The 21,287-nt window shown below is 42.6% G+C and overlaps 1 protein-coding gene across 1 annotated transcript; it reads right to left on the bottom strand.

Annotated features, from left to right (window-relative positions):
• Window positions 1-20,395: 20,395 nt before the first annotated feature.
• LOC148106097 (uncharacterized) lies at window positions 20,396-21,056 on the bottom strand. Its single transcript, XM_087852604.1, has one exon. It carries the CDS (start codon window positions 21,039-21,041, stop codon window positions 20,409-20,411), a length of 633 nt encoding a protein of 210 aa, XP_087708730.1. The 5' UTR covers window positions 21,042-21,056; the 3' UTR covers window positions 20,396-20,408.
• Window positions 21,057-21,287: the final 231 nt, after the last annotated feature.

Raw genomic sequence — 21,287 nt, 5'->3', positions numbered from 1 at the left:
CGAGGTTGCATACCGATTTAACTTTTAAATGCCACTTTCTGTGTTCATGAGTTTGTGTTGTTCATAGAGATTACTGTGAGAAAGAGTGTATACACCTGCGCAGCGTTAACATTTACATTTCTTTTCTACAGCATTACAATTCTTCTTGTGATTTGATCATGTGATTTATACCAGAACAACTAGTTAATGTTTTTCTACTACAAGATTTCTGGGTTTATGTGTGAAGAAACTGTGTTTATAGGTTATGAGTGGTGATGCTGTTACACTGTGTTTTAGGGAAAATGTGAAGGTTATTTTGATTTCACTTCCAGATCTTGTTTTTCAGGCCATGATGGTGTGTATGCAGGCTCCTGGCGGAGCCAGTTTTTAAGCAAACTTAATATGCAAACACACTAACATCTTTTATTGCAGGATTATAGGTCCGAAGTGGTGCTGCTCCAGAGGGGGAGATGCCCTGATGTTGCCTGGGACATGATCTAGCTAACCTTTTTCTTTAAGACAGGAATTTGGTTTTAATGAGTTGACTCATGGGAGTATCCATGCGTCAAGAGGAGGGGCCCAGGATTAACATGAAACAATGAATTAACATTAAACTATATTTTATATGATTTTTGCAGCGATTTGTGTGATTAACAGTTCATTCAACGGGTATTAAACCTATGCAAGTGGTGCAACCATGTTCAGATGAGGCTTTGATGGCCTATAAGTGAAGTTCACTCAACTAAAGAATGTGGTTTGATGATTGTTGACATGCTCTCCAAATAGAAGTTTTTCCTCTTAGCAAGGAAATACAGGTGCAGCAGTCATCTCCTGAGAAATCTTCAGAGGCCCGGTAAGAAGTAAGAACCATTCCAGGCATAGCTGACAGCCCAGGCAGTGGTTGAGGTCAAAAGTCGAGCTGGTTGGGGCCCATTATGAGATTAGACTTTGGAGCCGCAGCAAGGACCACGAAGCTGCGTTGGAATGAGAACTGTGCCAAGGGGGATTTCCAGAGGCCAACAGAAGAGATTTTAGACAACAGACGGGCACCTGAAGGATGAGGGGAGCGTGCCAAGCTCCATCGACAGCGCAGAGGGAGTCCGAGGATGACATCATGATTCTGTGAAAAGCACAGGAACCAGAAGCTATGGTGGTGATGACAGCAGTTTCCTATGAACATCACCTAATGCTGTGTCACTGTACTGTGCATACGATGACACTCTGAAGACTGCTGGGATCATAACAGCAGTAAGATAACTGGACCCACCACCCTTTCCACAGAGGGGTTTTTTTCTGCAGTAGAAGAGTCATAAGTATTCCTATCACAGGACAGAAAGTTCTCCACGCCCTTTTCCCATGGATAGGGACTGGAAAACATGCTCTCGGAAGTGAGACACTGGACACTGGACTATAGATTCGGCTTGTTCCTCAATGCATCCTGCAAGGTCAACGAGGGACATAACCAAGAAATGGACGCTCTCCGAATTGCTGTAATGCAATATCGTGTAGCACTGGACATGATCCTGGCTGAGAAAGGAGGATTGTGTGTCTTATTCAACACCATGTGCTGCACCTACATGCCAGATAATGTACATTCTTTAAACATGGCTTCAGATTCTAAAGAGACTGTTGATCGGCGTTGGAGTTTTCCTGGTTTTATTTTACTTTATTATATTTTATTTTATTTTGCTTTTCTTTACTTGTGTTATACCTTGTTTAAAGGCTGTAATTTCACAGATGATAAGTTTATCACTCACATAGATGTACCACAAACCGATGAAGATCATGAAGACTTCTTTTCCTATTTGTTAAATGAAGATGAAGTGCAACTAATTATGTAGTAACTGAAAATGTGAAAGACAAGTAGTTACTTACTGATGACTATGATGTAGACTCTGATACAAGTGTCTAAGTTGCCCATAAAAACCAGCAAATGCATTCTATGATGAACTAACTGAAAATACATGTTGTAAGAAGTTATGTCCTGATAAATGATATGTGTTTTGCCGTACAATTCAAATTGCTAAAAACAGGTTGGAATGTGAAAAGATTTTACCTTATTACCTTTATGTTTAGCTTATTTAAATTGCACAGTAATGCCTGTACATAGCGTGTCAGCAAATTCTTTAGCTGCAACAAAGTGATCACATGAGGAAGTTGCTCAAGTTTAGACAACACCCACATGTATTGTTTTAACCCACTACAAGATCGTTAATCAACTTGTTCCTCTTCGTCTTGCAAGGCTTCATCCTGTGCAGCCTCGTATGCAAGCAGCAGATAAGAAGTTGTTTTTTCCTAACTTGTACTCCACCCATGAGTGTTACGTGAGAGGACAGTATATAATAAACTCTGACCAGATGCCTGGGCGCTTTTCCTGCACAGGATTCGCCCATGTACATGAATTAACTCTGGGCCCGTGATTCTTTGCTTTCCTGAGGTTTTTCTCCTTACAGAGATACAGAGAAAAACCCAACAATCATATGACCCCCTATGAGCAAGCACTTTGGCGACAGTGGGAAGGAAAAACTCCCTTTTAACAGGAAGAAACCTCCGGCAGAACCAGGCTCAGGGAGGGGCGGCCATCTGCTGCGACCGGTTGGGGTGAGAGAAGGAAGACAGGATAAAAGACATGCTGTGGAAGAGAGACAGAGGTTAATAACAGATATGATTCAATGCAGAGAAGTCTATTAATACATAGTGAGTGAGAAAAGTGACTGGAAAGGAAAAACTCAGTGCATCATGGGAATCCCCCGGCAGCCTACGTCTATTGCAGCATAACTAAGGGAGGATTCAGGTCACCTGGTCCAGCCCTAACTATATGCTTTAGCAAAAAGGAAAGTTTTAAGCCTAATCTTAAAAGTAGAGATAGTGTCTGTCTCCCGAATCCAAACTGGAAGCTGATTCCACAGAAGAGGGGCCTAAAAACTGAAGGCTCTCCCTCCCATTCTACTTTTAAATACTCTAGGAACAACAAGTAGGCCTGCAGAGCGAGAGCTCACCTGCTCTTCAGCCTTCACTCCAGTCCCCTGTAGTCCAGTCTCCTCCTGTCCTCCAGTCCCCTGTAGTCCAGTCCCCTGTAGTCCAGTCTCCTCCCGTCCTCCAGTCCCCTGTAGTCCAGTCTCCTCCCGTCCTCCAGTCCCCTGTAGTCCAGTCTCCTCCCGTCCTCCAGTCCCCTGTAGTCCAGTCTCCTCCCGTCCTCCAGTCTGTCCAGTCTGTAGTCCAGTCAGTCCAGTCGCCTCCCGTCCAGTCGCCTCCCGTCCAGTCGCCTCCCGTCCAGTCAGTCCAGTCGCCTCCCGTCCAGTCAGTCCAGTCGCCTCCCGTCCAGTCAGGTCAGTCCCCGGACCTGCAGCCACAGCACCCAGAGCCAGCTGTGAGCCCTCCTGCTTGCCAGCCAGGGGCCTCCGCGCCCGCTGGCCCGGCCGCTCTCCCGCCAGGGGCCTCCGCGCCCGCTGGCCCGGCCGCTCTCCCGCCAGGGGCCTCCGCGCCCGCTGGCCCGGCCGCTCTCCCGCCAGGGGCCTCCGCGCCCGCTGGCCCGGCCGCTCTCCCGCCAGGGGCCTCCGCTGGCCCAGCCTGTCTCCAGCCAGGGGCCTCCGCGCCCGCTGGCCCAGCCTGTCTCCAGCCAGGGGCCTCCGCGCCCGCTGGCCCAGCCTGTGTGTCCAGCCAGGGGCCTCCGCGCCCGCTGGCCCTGCCTGTCTCCAGCCAGGGGCCTCCGCGCCCGCTGGCCCTGCCTGTCTCCAGCCAGGGGCCTCCGCGCCCGCTGGCCCTGCCTGGCCTCCGCGCCCGCTGGCCCTGCCTGTCTCCAGCCAGGGGCCTCCGCGCCCGCTGGCCCTGCCTGTCTCCAGCCAGGGGCCTCCGCGCCCGCTGGCCCTAAAGCTGTGGCTCCGTCACCCCCGGCTCCCGTGCCGTCACCTGGTCCAGACTCAGACTCAGCTTCAGCGTCTGCTTCGCCTGGGCCAGCCTCCGACTCAGCTTCAGCGTCTGCTTCGCCTGGTCCAGCCTCCGACTCAGCTTCAGCGTCTGCTTCGCCTGGTCCAGCCTCAGACTCAGCTTCAGCTTCTGCTTCTGCTTCGCCTGGTCCGGACTCAGCTTCGGCTTCAGCTTCTGCTTCGCCTGGTCCGGACTCAGCTTCGGTGTCAGCTTCTGCTTCGCCTGGTCCGGCCTCAGCCTCGTCGCCAGCTGCAGCTTCGTCTGGTCCGGCCTCAGCCTCGTCGCCCCAGCCACGTTCTGGACGTCATCGCTGGCGCGGCCGCCCACCGGACCTGCTCAGCGGCCGCCGCCGCCGCCGCTTTCCTCGCGGCCGCCGCCGCCTTCCTCGCGGCCGCCCACCGGACCAGCTCAGCGGCCGTCGCCGCCTTCCTCACGGCCGCCCACCGGACCTGCTCAGCGGCCGCCGCCGCCGCCGCCTTCCTCGCGGCCGCCGCCGCCTTCCTCGCGGCCGCCCACCGGACCAGCTCAGCGGCCGTCGCCGCCTTCCTCACGGCCGCCCACCGGACCTGCTCAGCGGCCGCCGCCGCCGCCGCCGCCTTCCTCGCGGCCGCCGCCGTCTTCCTCGCGGCCGCCCACCGGACCAGCTCAGCGGCCGCCGCCGTCTTCCTCGCGGCCGCCCACCTGAACTGTCTCGTCTCGGCCGCCGGCCTCGCGGCCGCCCACCTGAACTGTCTCGTCTCGGCCGCCGGCCTCGCGGCCGCCCGCCTGAACTGTTTCTGTTTTGGACCCCGTCCCTCCGTCCTGGGCCCCCTCCGCCCGCCCTGTTCTGGTTTTTCTTTCTTTTGGCCGTCGGGTGCCGGCCTTTGGAGGGGGGGGTACTGTCAGGGTTCCTGGGTCGGTGACCCAGTGCTTTCCGTTTTGTTCACGTTCAGTTTATTTCGTCACTTCCTGTTTGTTCCTGTGTTAGCTCGTCTCGTGCCGTTAGCCAGATTATGTTCAGCTGTGTACTCACCGGTCTCTCATTATCATCCTCATCAGTCTGTGTATTTAAGTCTTCTGTTTCTATTCGTTCTTTGTCGTGTCATTGATGATGTTCGTGTGATGTTGTCCTCCCCGTGTTCTCTCAGTCAGTCAGCCATTCAGTGTTCCAGCCAGTCAGTGTCCGTTCACCCTCTGTTCCTCCACTCCTTATAATAAACATCCACCAGTCTTCACCTACCTGTGAGTCCTGCGTTTGGGTTCCTTCTTCCTCGCCTCCACACAACGCCTGACACTAACAGAGACTTGGAGGAGAGAGACCTAATATTTAATAATCCACATTTCACTGTTTTACTCTTTGGTTCAGATGTGGATACTGTATTGTTCTTTCTTTGTAATTGTTTATGTTTAAGTTGTTTATTGCTGGTTTTTAGTTTGTTTTTTGTCTTTTTGGAAGCTGACACAGTCTCTATGGAGATGGGTTTTTGGGGGGGGTAGCAGGAGGAGAGAAGCTGCAGAGAGGCGTGTAAGACTGCAACTCTGCTTCCTGGTCCCAACTCTGGATAGTCATATTTTGAGGGGTTTAATAAATTTGTCCATATTTCTAGAAATGAGAGCTGCTCCATCCAAAGTGGGATGGATGCCGTCTCTCCTAACAAGACCAGGTTTCCTCCAGAAGGTTTGCCAATTATCTATGAGGCCCACATCGTTTCTGGGACACCACTCAGACAGCCAGCAATTTAAGGAGAACATGCGGCTAAACATGTCACTCCTGGTCTGATTGGGGAGGGGACCAGAGAAAACTACAGAGTCCGAAATTGTTTTGGCAAAGTTGCACACCGATTCAATATTGATTTTAGTGACCTCCGATTGGCGTAACCGGGTGTCATTACTGCCGACGTGAATTATGATTTTACTGAATTTACGTTTACCCTTAGCCAGCAGTTTTAAATTTCCTTCAATGTCGCCTGCTCTGGTCCCTGGAAGACAATTGACTATGGTTGCTGGTGTCTCTAGCTTCACATGTCTGAGAACAGAATCACCAATTACCAGAGTTTGACCCCCAGCGGGTGTATCGCCGAGTGGGGAAAAACGGTTAGACACATGAACGGGTTGGTGGTGTACCTGGGGCTTCTTTTTAGGACTATGCTTCCTCCTCACCGTCACCCAGCCGCCCTCTTTCCCCAGCTGCTTGGGGTCTGCCGGGGAACAGCTAGCGGAGCCTACGCTATCTTCGGCTGCACCAGCTACAGGGGCCTGGCTAGCTACAGGTGAATGAAGGGTGCGAAGCCGAGTCTCCAATTCAGTAATCCTGGCCTCCAGAGCTGCAAATATGCTACATTTGTTACAGATATCATTACTGCTAAAGGAGGCCGAGGAGTAACTAAACATCTGACACAATGAGCAAGAAAGTGCATGAGGGACAGGTGAAGTAGCCATGGTGCTAACGAGTCGGCTACGAGCTAAGCTAAGCTAGCGAAACAGTACAGAGACAGTGAGTGAATACTTTGGCTATAAATTAGGTAGTGAGTACACAGAAAGTGTGCTTCAGATGAAGCACGTGAAGATTATACTCTGAAAAAAGAATGTATTTAAAAGTTCTTAATTAAATTGCTAAGCAAATAAGCTACTCAGAAACACCACTGTGTTTGAGCAGGAACAGGAAGTGATACTCTACCGCAGAGCGAGCGAACACCAAGTGACAGCGCCACCAATTGACGCATGTTATATTTTAAATTACATTTAAAATATAACATGGTCATATTTTAAATGTTTAGCACAGAGTACTTGTTGGTGAATAATACAGTTGAGTTTTATAGCTTTACCTCCTTATTTGCTGACTTTGTTACAGACCAGGGTTCTTAATCCATTTCTCTCCCCAGCCATGGCATGTACGCCATCCGCAATAATAGCAGTGACTTTTTTGCACGGTAGTTTCATGTCATCTACAGCAGAACAAACAGCAGCAAATAAATCTGTTTCTTCTTGTTTGGTCCTTAAGGCTCTGGAGGTCAAGTAGCTCTTCACTCACGTTCATTTTATTGTCCACTCCTCTCAAAAAAAATATGTGATTGAGCGTTGCATCCATGCTTTTGTCACGTTTTGTTAGTGACCAGAGGTGAGGGTAGGGACGTAGATCGACCGGTACATCAAGAAAAACCTAGCAAATGAGCAAATGAAACAATTTTAATTCATTAAACAAACATTATTCACATTTTGCCACGAGACTGAGCTATAATGTCACAAATGTGAAAGACATGCTAACATTGTGTAGCTAACATTGTGTAGCTAACATTAAAACAAAGATAGTTATGCGCTTTTTTCCTCAGTGTAAAACGCTCAAAGGTTTTCCTGACTGATGTCAGTATGCTAGATTACTTTTCTGTAAAGAACAGAGCCAACGCTAAGGCTTTCTGTTTGTTTATGTCTCTTTATCGAAAAGATTAGTAAAAAAACCAGAAAGCCAAACTTTGTGAAATTTGGCAGAGACGTGGACTATTTGCAGAAAACCCTTGAAATGTTGGTCCTAGTCTGGATCAGTTTCTTTAAAATCGCAAAACATATAATTCACTTTAGGAAAGAACACGCTCTTGTGGCTTGTGCTGTGAGTTGGAACGTTTTATCAGACAAACAAAGTCACTGCACTCACCAAAGGCCAACAGAAACTCATCAGGCTATGGACACACATACAGCTACACACAGAGACCAACACTTAAATCACAAACTGCTAAGGTCACACAAAGCGTCTCTCATACACTCACTCACCATTCTATCACGTACAGACATGGAAAGGGCAACACTGTCAACCTTTTCCCTCAGATACAGCAAGTGTTGTTTATGCTGCTGTCAGCTGTTCTTTGGGCAGAAACACGCTGCTGAGCGCCTGCAGAGACCCACCAGAAAACTATGCATTATTGATTCGTCCCATCTTGGATTATTTAAAAGTGGAAGTAGGATCAAGTGCAAACTAACTGCTCACTTTGTAGCCTGAATTCTTTATTAAGTTTGGTGCTTTGTCAAATTGAGCTCATGTACCTGTTATTTTTAAACAGACTTCAAGGTAAGCTTTGATCACGTTTGTATTTTTCTGTTATTATTAAGAACCATCATGGAAAAACAGTTCAGTTCTCTTCCAGCCGTGATGATTCTGCCTTCAAGTGCTGCAGAAAATATTGTTGTGATGAAGAGAGAACACTCAAAAGGGGAAGGTAGGAATTTATAACAATCCCCCTGGTTGCCAGATTAAAGGCTAAGCATAAAAAAGCCCTGCCAGTGAGTGCTGGTAAAAGTGATGAGTGCAACTTTTGGATAAAAAGGTTAAAAATAAAAGTGTGTTTATGTGCACTGCTTCTGCAGCAAAATGGAACTCTATGTCTTTTTTTTTTCTCACTGTTTTGTAGCTTTTTAATTTTGTAAATCAATTCTGACAAATGTTCTATTTAGTTATAGCATCTTTTAAATCAACAATGCAAACATTTGACACAAAAACTACAGTGTCTTGTGGAAAATTTCTGCCTCTATGTTGATTTCAGCTCATGTGTCCTTGGGATTTTGTGGCCTTACCACCTAAATTTGATGTGATTTGATTAAAATGTGTATTTGTGTCCATCATAAATTAGCAATGACAGAATCATTAAGTTCTATCATTAAGTTTTCTGTCACAAAGTATTTCCAGAGTAGAATGTAAAGTGAAGAAACATGTAAAGTGAAGAAACCAGTGCTAGTGTTTGATGCATTTAATTCACAAAAGCTTCACTGGGTCAGTGAGCACCATGCCATGAACATAAAACAGAGTAGCTTGTCTCTACACTGTCATCATCACACAGCTCAGTGATGGTCCTGGGGTTTTGAGTGGTTTCAGAGACAGGGACCAACAGTTAATTAAAAACGGAATAAAGCAGGTCGTCATCATAATTGACATTTCTCACTGAAGGCAGTTGTATATGTCCTTCGCATGTTGACAAGTTAAATTGCAGTGTCACTGTCATTCACGGAGGTGAGAAAAATTTGAGGCTGGCTTGTGCAAATGTATTTCCATCACAATTTGTCAAAATTTTGGGGATGAAAAATTGCAAACTGCAGGGCAAAATGTCATGTAAATGTCAAAAGATAGAGATGTGTTTGTGATGAGAAAATTAATGTCAGTCAGGCAACTACAGGCTAATGTGGACAAGAAGAGAAAATAAAAGAGACCATAGTAGAGGAACTCCTCCTCTAGAGGCGCCTGTGAGTGTGCTAAACAACTGAGTTGTTGTAAAGGTTTAGTTGGTTGGTTAGTTGGCTGGTTGAGAGGTCATCAGTCGTACCATTTTTCTGAAAGTCACGACATTACGTACAGCATTTAAAGTGCATTAACGTCACATACCTACTGTCTGAATAACAGACACAACACAAACCCACTGATTTTCTCCTTACAGCAGAACCATAAAACAAATAGATACTTTGCCTTTGATGTAAACTCTTTTTTTTTGTAAACTCTTTTAAGATGCAGAATGTCAGTGAATGTCAAAGGACTTGAAAGAGATGGCACAACTTACATACATAATGTATGAAATATAACATCTTGCTACACTAACTATTTTAAAATCCCAGAGGACCAATGCCAAAACCTCTATGCAGAGCAAAGGTTACCACTATCCCAGGAAAAGACCCCCCCCCCCTTGCGTTTCCTTACCGAGGTTGTACCTCATTATGTCAGTAGATGGTGCTCTTGCACTGCTGTGCAACTACTGCATGCGCAGTATTTATGTCTGCGCAGTTCAGACATAAATGAGCTCCAGCCTAAGCAAGACGCAAACTGCAGTGTCTTCTCTATTAATCCACAGTTTTTTCATAATTGGCTACTTTTATGTTACCAAAGTGGTTCTAAAACTCCCGTAAGTTGAGTAACAACTGTTCGACCGTGTTTTGAGATGATTGTGACGATGTCATTTTGTGGTATTTTGTTGTAATGAGTGTCAGTTTTACTGGAAGTTTACTGGAAGCCCACACACATGGACCAGTACCTCCTCTGTGTTTCAGAGGGTGGTGGGAGTCAAAAACTTGGACTAATCAGGACCTTACAACACCGGGCAGAAAATGTTCCCTCTGAGTCTGAAGGGAAAAAGAAGGAACACAACAACATAGAAGAGCCACCTTCACGGGACAAGACTCGGCGGTCCATCTGCATCTAAAGGACAAAGGTCACTCTTTCCATTGTGAGCGACCATCTTTGAATAGAGGCGGTGGTTTACGACACCAACTGTCTGCCATCTATAATCCAGTTTTGAGATCCCTTCCCAGACGCCTTAACGCCCATTCACATCCTGGGCCATCTGACCTCAGGAAATCACATGATAGGGTGGGGCTAGGTTTCACAATGAGCTCACCTGAAACCTTGGCTGATTGTGACCTACACCCATTTTCACAACTTGGCTCGTGTGATTAGATAGAGGATCAGTAGGGGGTCCATTGTCCCTCTTGGAGGGATATTCCCACAGGGCTTAAATATCCACCATTTGACACTAGAACTGAAGAAGCTTCTTGAATGAGGTGAAACGTCTTCAAGGAACTTAAAGAAGTCCAGATGTTTTTTTCTTTCCAAGCTCCTTAGAGCGTCAGTGTATCATCTGCAGAATGCTAGTATGTTAAGTAGCACTATAAGTGTATGTTATGATAGTGGCAACCTGCACCTTCAGAAAATGTGGTGTAGAATTTGTTCTAGGGTTAGCCAGGCAGTATTGAGTATGGGCGTTATGGCGAAAGATGTAAGTTGGTGAGCGTGGTATTTGCAGTTGTCTGTCGCCATATTGTGTTATGTTCAGGTGACGCCAAATACAAAAGTAATGGTGTATATGGCGCGAATGTGGGGAAAGGTTGTATGATTGTTAGATGGGTTGTTTCGGTTTATGCTGTTATGCTTTAGCCGTGAGTGTTTTAAGTGTTTGTTTTAAATTAATTTGTATTTAATTTGCTTTTGAAAGAATGCTTTGTTTAACTTTATTTTTGTTTATGAAATCTGTTATTTTATTGGAAGAATGCATTGTTTAGTGTGAGTTGTATTGTGTATATCTTAAGAAAATAAATGGCAGTGAGAAATAAATGAGCTCCTATTAATCCACGGTTTTTTCATAATTGCCTACTCAGTGCTCTGTAGCCTGTATGCCGCTTGCTGCCGGTCCAGATTTCCCCCAGTTCTGGCGCCGGTAACAAATGCACTTTATTCTCTTTGTTTAAACCTGGGGCAAGAATTCGACCCCAAACATAAAATATGTGTGTTTATTTTAGCATAATTAATTTTTTGGTTTTCTACTTGGACACATTAATGGAGTAAGCATGTTGGACAACTACACACACAAGATGTTTGAAAAGAAAAAGTTCTTTCAGTTTTGATAAAATAATGTGAACATACACACACACACACACACACACACACACACTAAACACCTGCTGTATGACTAACCCATTCACATGGAGGCATCATTATAACATGTCCTAGGGATAGATGCACGCTCATTCTTCTGTGTATGTGTTTACTTGTGATTGACAGCTCTGCTTAGCTCTCCTGTGACTTTGCCAGCGTATGAAGTGTCAGAGAGTTGAAAGTTGAAAGGCAGACAGAATCACAGACAGGCAAAAACTAACTGGAGGGATTCCAGCAGAGAAATCGACAATTATATTTCACCACCCTCTTTTTTTGGTATTATGATTCATCCCAATTGCCCTCCAAAAATACAGCGTAAGCAGTCCCAGCCATTCCTGCAATTACCTGTCACAGCTGTCATGTGACCAGTTCCTCCAGCTGGCTTTCATTACTTTTTCTTTGGAGAATAAAAAATGTTTTGAGTGCATTTAGAGTGTGAACATTCAACACAGTGATGCACAGTGATAACATACAAAAAAACTAATGAAGCCCAGGTGTTGCAATTATTTCTTTAATTTTGACATTTGATGGACTTTACAAGACATTTTGTTTGGAGTCCTGCGGGTAAGTAACAACTCATATGGAGTATAACATTTTGGTGGGTAGGTATTGTTTTCTTAAATGAACAATAGGAAAACAAAGAACATGTATATTGCTGAAATTGGTCTGAATGAGAGAGGATTGAGGGACAACTCCAGACTTGACTTGCAAACCTGAACGTTCTGGCTCAGTAAGTGCAGCCAGGAGCCCATCCATCATTTCTCTGCCATTAACATAGAAAACTTTAAATTATGCAGGAATCAGTCACTTAATTAGCTCCACTGGTGCTCCTCCAAACTCTCCTTAAAACACACAGAGAACTCATATCTCATATCACTTCTTCAGAAAAGTAACATGCTTGTATCTGTACCCTCTTTGAAGTTGTGGTCCACAGTTTACATACACTCATTGTGGGCATGAATGACATGGGGATTTTGAGTTTTTAATGATTTCTTTGAGCTGTTCATTTTCCAGGGTGGAATGACTGTATAGCGTACATTCTTAATGACTTTAAAAAAAACAAAGTATACAAAAGTATACATATGGGGAAAAGAGCGGAGAGGGAAAAAAGGCAAAAAGCAATAGCAAGAGCTAAAGCAAGAACGTAATAATTTCATACAGAAAGTGAAAAGAGATGCATCATATGATGCTCTGGGATTTTACAAACTTTACAAAACAAATACTTGTGTGGCAAGTATTATATTTCACACATGACGTATGTAAGTTGTGCCATCTCTTGCATGTTCTTTGGCACTGACATTCTGCATATTAAAAGGGGTTACATGAAGGTTGGCAACATATCTATTTGTTTTATGCTCCTGTTGTAGAGATAAAACGTATCAATCACTTTGTGTTATGTCTGCTATTATTCAAACACCAGTTTAAGCTTAATGCAGCAGGACTAAGGGATGGTTCAGGGTCACCTGAGTCACCCTTAATTATAAGCTTATAAGAGAGAGCGTCTGTATCCAAATCCAAGTACAGGCTCTGACTCACATTCTACTTTTAGAAACTCTAAGAAACACAAGTAAACCTGCAGTCTGAGAATGAAGTGTTCTGTTAGAATAAAACGGTACTGTTCTGGATAACTGAAAGCTTTTCAGGTTCTTTTCAAGTGACCTGATATTGATAAATTACAGTAGTCAAGCCTGGAAGTATTAAATACATGAGCTAGCATTTCAGCATAACTCTGAGACAGGATGTTTCAAATTTTAGTGATATTTCACAAATGAACATATTTGTTTAATGTGCACATTAAATGATGCATCCTGATCAAAAACTACTCCAAGATTTCTCACAGTGCTGCACACTTAGTTTTTTGCAAATGCTTCTTGTAGAACAGAGTTTAGTGTAGAAAAAGTGGCAAAAAGCAGAAAAGCTAAGACAGAAAAATAAAAAAAAACTTGCTGCAAAATGTGTTGGATTAACTGACATGTTAGGTGTTCCAGCAGCTGCTGCACCATCAACAGCAGTACCAGCAACAAGTAGTAAGAAACTCTTTATGGTCACTGAAGGCTACTATTGCTAGCACTAATCACAAATAATTGCTCCTTTGCCTTTCCTGAGCATGGTATCAGGTGCCAGTACTTTTTTGGGCATTTTAGGCTCTGCAACAGTTACAGAGTGGCCGACTTACTTATTTCCGGCCGTTGTGGAGAGGACAGTTAGTATCCTTTTAATTCTGGGAACCAGATCACTGCCGGCCATAACCTCCGTTTGAGTATCCGGCCCAGTCAAGTTGAGGAAACCACCTGCAGCAGTCACTATTTTGTGGCCCGTCCTTTGAGAAACTCCTGTCTTGTCTTGTCAACTGTTTTGTTTTGTTTACTGTGTTGTCTACTGTCACGGTCTGGCTGGCAGACCGTGGGGAGGTGGGGAAACAGGACCCAAACGCCGGACTCTTCAGTGCAACAGTGTTTATTTACAGAGTGGTGAAGTAAGCAACAATAAATTCCCCAGTTTCCCAGACTCCCGTGCTGTGTTTTCTTCCCAGAAAAGTCCCAGTGTAATGTTCTCTGCTCCAGTGTTCCTGCACTCCCCGTGCTCACAGCTCCTTCTCGTCCCACATTCCTCCTGAGGGAAAACAATAGAGGCAGCCGTTACACACTTTATCCCAGCAGGCATACACTCACACTTTCTGACTATGCTAGAAGACTGACTGACAAACGCAATAATCCAGCGTTGGTGGAAGCTCCATCGCTCTTCTAAATAGCTCCCCCGACAAGCCCAGATGAGGAGCAGGTGTGTGGCCAGTCCTCAAGCCAGGCCACAAGGTGCCTGTAACATGGCCACAGAAAACAGCAACACACACACACCTGCCTACATACGGATGAGATAGGAAGCAATGCAGACAACACACCAAGTGATAATAATAATAATAATAAGGATAATAATAATAATAATAATAATAATAATAATAATAATAATAATATCAACAGTCATAGTCCCCACGGACCCCGAGTCCCCAGAGCCGGGTCCGTGACATCTACAGTTCTCTCCTGGCAGACTGCAGTTCACCTGTGCAGTGTAAAAAGCTATTTGGATTGTGAACCTTTTATTTTCTTTGTTTTAAAAGTGTCTATGTGTGATGTTTGAATATTAGTTTGGTTGGTTTGTACGTGTGATCTTCCTCTTCTCGTGGTCCTCAGCTACTGGTAGATCTCAAGACTCAATATTTGGTTGTTTTACTTAATTTAGGACGCTACTACATGATAGGCTGTGCTACAGTCAAGTTTTATTGTGATCCGTGCTGCAACTGCTTTTTTTAAACAAATATATTTAATAAAGGTATTTTATTATTGGAACCAATCTGCCTCAGTAGTGTATTTTTGAACCTGTGTAATCCGTTTTGTTTTTATTTCCTAGGGGTGAAATTCTCTTAGGTGGTATTGTTGCATTCTGATCATAATTCCCCTGACCACCTCGCCATATATGCATATATACATGTTGAGAGACTGAGACAGAGAGAGCGACCGTCCAGCCCTGTACATAAGACCAATTGTAATACTCATACAGTTGGTAAAATACAATACATAAACTTTCACTGACATGGATGTCTACCTTCTCCATTGTCTTGTACATTTGCATCAGGAGGTTGCATCAGTCCTCTTTTATGCCATCCAATGTAATACCATCTATCCTCAGGAGATGCTGAGGAGACTGATCTATTTATATTGTTAATGTTGATATTTGATCTGCTGTGAACAGTGTCTTTGATTTCTCTTTGTAAACTGGAAGCCTTGAGGGCAAACCTCAGCCTGATTATCGGTCAAGCTTTAAAATCAAGGCACATGTGGTTCACTTCCTCTAGCCTTTCCTGTCAATCAAAGTATCAGATCTTTGCTGTGTGCTCCTTTATATACTTTGGTCAAAATTTCAATTAGTATATATATATATATATATATATATATATATATATATATATATATATATTTGTTTTGTTTTGTTTTGTTTTGTTAATCTTCTTCTCCTATGAAGAACCTGCTGTTTCATTCAGTGTCACATTTTACATATGATAGATGATTTTAATAAAAAAAAAAATGTTTATAATGCTTTGTAACAAAAAAGCTTTTTATTTGTAATAAAGAATACATAAAGAATACATGCACAATAATATGTACTGCCATCCTTGATTTGTTAGTCACAAATTAAGAATTATAGAAAACAAATACAGCCCTATGTCACAATACCTGATTGCTCCACCCTTGGTGGCAAGAACTGCAAGCATCAGTGATGACTGTCTCTTTCACACTTGTGACCTACTCTTCTTTGCAGAAGTGTTTAGTCATACTGGAGTGTTTTCAAGAATGAATGGTGTTACGACCCGTCTAGGGCCAGGCAATAACATGAGTGAGGCACTCGCTTCCCCCCCAAGACCCAAGCAGCCACAAGAAACAAATCCTTTAGTTTCAATGTGATTTATTTACAATGTGAAAAAAAAGGAACCAAAACGGGAGTGTCAACACTTCAGGGTGAGCCAAGGCCAAAACAATAAACAAAACAAATCTAAACAAATCCCACACCCCTGACCTTACCAAAACAAAGTCAAAAATAAAGACAGAGTCTAACCTCCTTAACTAACTCAAAACAGGAGAAAAACGGGTGATCAAAAGAAACGGCAGCTCACCCCTACCCACTCCACTTCCACAACTTTCAAACGCACTGCAGCCAGCGGCTGCCACAGGAAGACTGCTGGGTCGTGAGGAGAAACGCGAAGACCCCTCCCGCTGTAGCGCTCCAGCCTCCTTTTAATGGGTGGGTCCTCCAGCTGGAACCAGTCACGCCGTTGCAGTGTATCCATGCACCAATCGGAGCAGGGCCCTGGCACAGCTAAATTAACATAAAAAGACATTACACCTGCACAAAACAAACACATGAACATGCAAGTTCGTAACACCCCCTTCCATAAGAATTAAACAACCCTCCCAATGTTTAATTCCCAAACTATGAAATTGCTCTCGACAGGGCGTCAGCGATGACATTTTCCGTCCCTTTCTTATGTTTGATTTGCAGGTTAAAATCTTGCAAAAGGAGGGACCAACGCATAAGTCTCTGATTTGAGTTTTGCATCTGGGAGAGAAACACCAATGGATTGTGATCAGTGAATACTTGATTAATTGATCAAACACTACCTCCAAGAAAAATACCATGTCATCTCCCCGCCATCTTCTGCATCTGCTGTCCTGCTGTCATTATTCAACTGCACCTCGTGTGACGTCATCAACCCCTTCTCCTCAACCTCCACCTCCTTCCCTCCATGTGTCCCGTTTCCTCCCTCATCTCTAGAATCAGGTGGCTGTACATCAATCTCCGACAGTGGCGACTGCTCCAAGTGACTAATCATTTCACTTTCCTTCTGATTCAGATCGTTCGCTTGCTCTACATCATAAACTTCATTTTCACCTCTGTACACCTACACTCTGGTATTCGTCTCCTTTTTTATGTTGCGGCTTTGAGCTGGGTCGTAACATAAGAAACAAATCCTTTAGTTTCAGTTCGTAACAATGGTCATGCCAAAACATCTCAGGACTTTTACTAGGCCACTCTAAAACCATTTTGATTTTGATTGTCATTCAGAGGCTGGTGAGTTTTCAGATGACTTTTTCACATAGGTTTAGGTAGATTTGAAGACCTAGTCCCCATTAATTAATGAAATCATGATTTTAAAACTGAATTTTGGATTTACTTAAATTACCTTTGTCTAATGTCACACTTTGTTGAATGATCTGAAACATTTAGGTGTGTTAAATATGCCCAAAACTTGGAAATCAGGGAGGGGCAAATACTCTTTCAAAGCCGTGTAGTTGATCAAGGTACTCAAGTTGCTGGAATCTCACTCACACTCTGTCACAGGTTACGCAGAACTCATGGCTGCCTGGGTTCACTGAAGCTACAAAAACGAGTATTTAGCACAAGAATTCATGTTTGCATGACCAGGTAAATATTCTTAACAATAGCTCATTGTACTTCATGTACTTCATATGCTATGTATCACATTGCAGATCTAATCTGATAGATTTCACCAAATATAATATTTAGTCATTTTAAATGCTCCAGACAAACAGAAACAGCAGATACATTTCAGAGGTCCAGTTTAGTGATTTGAATTATGTGAGGTGAAGCCTGACAGGGAGTGCAGCTGCCTGTGTCACACACTGTCAGTCAGATTGATTGAATCTTTATTTTGAACATGTTAAAAAAGTACAACAACATAGAATTAAAAGAGACAAATAAACAAAGCAAAACAAAAAGAAAACGAGCAACCACAACTACAAATAACTTTCATGTTCAAAAAGGAGCAGGAAGAAGCATACGCTTATTTAATCCCACCCCTTTTCCACTATCTAGTAATCAATAGACTACAGAAATACCTCCTTGCAATTACATTATATGTCATGTGTATTTTTTTTTATTATTCTTTTTATATATATATATATATATATATATATATATATATATATATATATATATATATATATATATATATATATAATTTTGTTATGTATATGATTTATATGAGACTTCCAGTTTAATTTATCATCTATAATCATATCAAGAAACTTATGTTCAAGTACTCTTTCAATGTCCACACCATCTATATGAATCTGCACTTGTACATTTCTAAGGGAATTCCCAAATAAGATTATTTTAGTTTTACTTAGATTTAGCGATAGTTTGTTCCTGTTAAACCATTTTTTAATTTTGCACATTTCTGAAGTAATTGTATCCAGCAGCTCCTTTAGATTCCCCCCAGAACAAAAAATATTTGTGTCATCTGCAAATAATACTAATTTTAATATATCAGATGCCTTACAAATATCATTTATATAAATAATAAATAATTTTGGACCCAGTACAGAGCCTTGTGGAACACCACAAGCAATGTCCAAGCATGATGAGGAATGGACACCCAGCTTCACAAATTGTTTCCTGTCACTTAAATAATTTTTCACCCATTGCAGTACAACCCCCCTGATCCCGTACCGTTCCAGTTTATTAATTAATATGTCATGATTGATTGTGTCGAATGCTTTCTTGAGATCCAGAAATACTCCAGCTGCATACTGTTTCTGATCTATAGCATTTGTAATCTCCTCAATTGATTCGATTAATGCCAGAGATGTTGATCTTTTTGATCTGAATCCATATTGACTGTCAGAGAGTAATTTATATTTATCTAAGAATTTGTCAAATCGTTTATTAAACAGGTTTTCTAGGATTTTGGAGAATTGTGGTAGTAAAGAAACAGGCCTGTAATTTGTGAAGTGGCGTCTATCCCCAGTTTTATACAGCGGCACAACTTTAGCTATTTTCATTTTGTTTGGCACTTTTCCCGTCTGAAATGATAAGTTGCAAATAGATGTTAGAGGTCCTACAATTCCTTCAATGACCTTCTTGACGATTTTCATGTCAATATCATTACAATCAGTTGATGTTTTATATTTACACATGTGTACAATGTCAATTATTTCTTTTTCCTCCACTGATGTGAGGAACATTGAGTTAGGGTTCCTATCAATCAGGTTTTCACTACAGTCTACTGATGGCAGTGACTCAGGAATTTGTTCTGCCAGTTTTGGTCCAATATTTACAAAATAATGATTAAAGCTGTTGACCTTATCAGCAGTGTTTTCCATAATATTGCCATTGTCGATAAAGTATTGAGGATAACTTTGTTGTCCAGAATTATTTTTAATGATACCGTTTAAAACATCCCATATTCCCTTCATATTATGTTTATTGTTCAATATTTTACTATAATACTCCTTTCTACATACACGTATAATATTGGTCAACTTATTTTTGTATTTTTTATATTTATTTTCAGCATCTTTTGTTCGTTGTTTTAGGAATTCCGTATAGAGTGTATTTTTCTTTTTACATGCATTTTGTAAACCCTTAGTGATCCATGGTCTATCTGAATAGTTGTGCTTTCTGTTGTATTTTATTGTTGGACAGTTTTTATCGTACAATTCCATGAATATTCTTAAAAATATGCCATATGCAATATCAATATCAGTTTCTTTGTACACATTGTCCCAGTCCTGATTTAATAGATCATTCTTAAGTGCATTCATAGTTTCTTCTGTCCTTACACGTCTGTATCTCAGTTGTTCTTCATGCTGATTTTTCTTATAATTAGTGTCATAAACTGCAAAAACTGGTAGGTGATCACTGATGTCTTTAATTAATATTCCGCTCACAATGTTGTTTTCCATATTGTTAGTGAAAATATTGTCAAGTAAGGTGGCACAATGTGGTGTAATTCTGCTAGGCCTGGTTATTTTAGGATGTAAACTCAAACTGTACATAGTGTTTAGGAATTCGTCGGTCATTTTATGCTTTTTCGGATTCAACAGGTCAATATTAAAATCACCACAGATAAACATAACTTTTTGATTTGTTTTAGAGAATATTTCCTCTATGAAGTCATTAAATACTTGAATACTAGAGCCAGGTGTTCTATATATACAGCTAATTATTACATTTTTCTCTTTTTCCTTATAAATTTCAATTGTTATATATTCTAATAAATTATCAATTACAGTTGTCATGCTTTCTACCACCTTGTAATTTAGGTTTTTATCCACATACACAGCTACTCCCCCTCCACTCTTGTTCCTTCTATTTACAAAATTCACTTCATATCCCTCCAGTCCAAAGTCCAGTCCTTTCTCCGCATTGATCCATGTTTCAGAAATGGCAATAATTCCAAATGGATTTGTCAACTCATTTAGATATTCCTTTATATTGTTGAAGTTGGCATACAGACGTCTGCTATTAAAATGGATTATTGATAATTTATTTTCCGTGTTGATGGTGTGCTTAAACTGTTCATCAGTGAAGTAGCAGCAGTTACTGCTGATGTTGTAGAAGAAGTTATTTTCCGGGTCTATATCCTTTTCTAAGTCTAGAACATTATGGTCTGTGTATCAAAATGTTTTCAGTTCCAGATTATCATAAAGAGAATTCCAATGAGTTATATTGATATTGTTGCCGGATGCAGATGAAGTTCTTTTGGACTGTGCCATGTGTTGTGTCACGTCACATGTGTATTCATACCTCCAGAGTAAGTTGAACCTCAGTATTTGTCCAGCTCCTCCATATTTCTGATGACCAACACTTTGGCTTGTTCCGGTGTTCCATTGAGTTTAATGAATACTTTGCAGTTGGTGGTCCATGTATTTTGAATTTTTCCCTGTTTCTTCAAGTAACGTGCTTTCCTGGCAATGTCCGCATTTCTTTTTATCAGATGTTCATTCATGAAGACATCGGATCCTTTCAGTTTCTTTCCTTGTTTTAACAGTGCTGTTTTGTGTTTTCTGTTTGCAAATCTCACAGTGATGGCTGGTTTGTCACTGTCATTTTTTCGGGGTAGAGGGTGGCAAGCCTCAATGTTGTTATAATCCACTTCCACACCTTTGGACCGTAGAAAGGTAACCACTTGATGCTCCGTGGAGTTGACATCTTCCACTCCTGGCCCTCCTACATTGTCAGCGGCGACCGCCCGGGCGTATGACCGGGGTTTGATGCGAAGCCCCGTGATGATGACATCGTTCATCCGGGTGTACTGCTCCAAATCCGCCACTCTGTTCTCCAGGTACGCCAGCCTCCGATCCTTCTCAGCGTTCTGGATGCAGAGAGCCTTAACTTCCTCGACCAGGTCCAGGATGGCTTTCTGCTGCAGTTTGACAGCAGAAATCTCCTCTGTCATAAACTCCAGCGACTTCTTAATATCGTCACCTTCCTCGGCTGACAGAACTTTTTTTGGGCCAATGCTTGTAGCGTTGCCGTGACGACTGGCTAGCTAGTTGATGCTAGCGTCCTTCCTCTCTCTCACCGCTACGGTTAAAAAACATCAACTTCTGAGTTTTTGAGAGGTCGCAAATGACGAGCCACTACTTCTGGACGGTTTCCCACACACGCTCTCAAAGTTTAGTATCCGCGGAGAGCTGCCGTT

The sequence above is a fragment of the Neolamprologus brichardi genome, chromosome 2, assembly GCF_056152115.1.
Source record: "Neolamprologus brichardi isolate AB-2024 chromosome 2, ASM5615211v1, whole genome shotgun sequence".
Lineage (NCBI taxonomy): Eukaryota > Metazoa > Chordata > Actinopteri > Cichliformes > Cichlidae > Neolamprologus > Neolamprologus brichardi.
Note: the sequence above shows the minus strand (reverse complement) of the source record. Positions and strands in the feature narration are given on the sequence as shown.

What these genes read in the sequence shown, in the direction of transcription:
- LOC148106097 (XM_087852604.1), bottom strand. Translation starts at nt 21,041, where the DNA reads ATGACAGAGGAGATTTCTGCTGTCAAACTGCAGCAGAAAGCCATCCTG.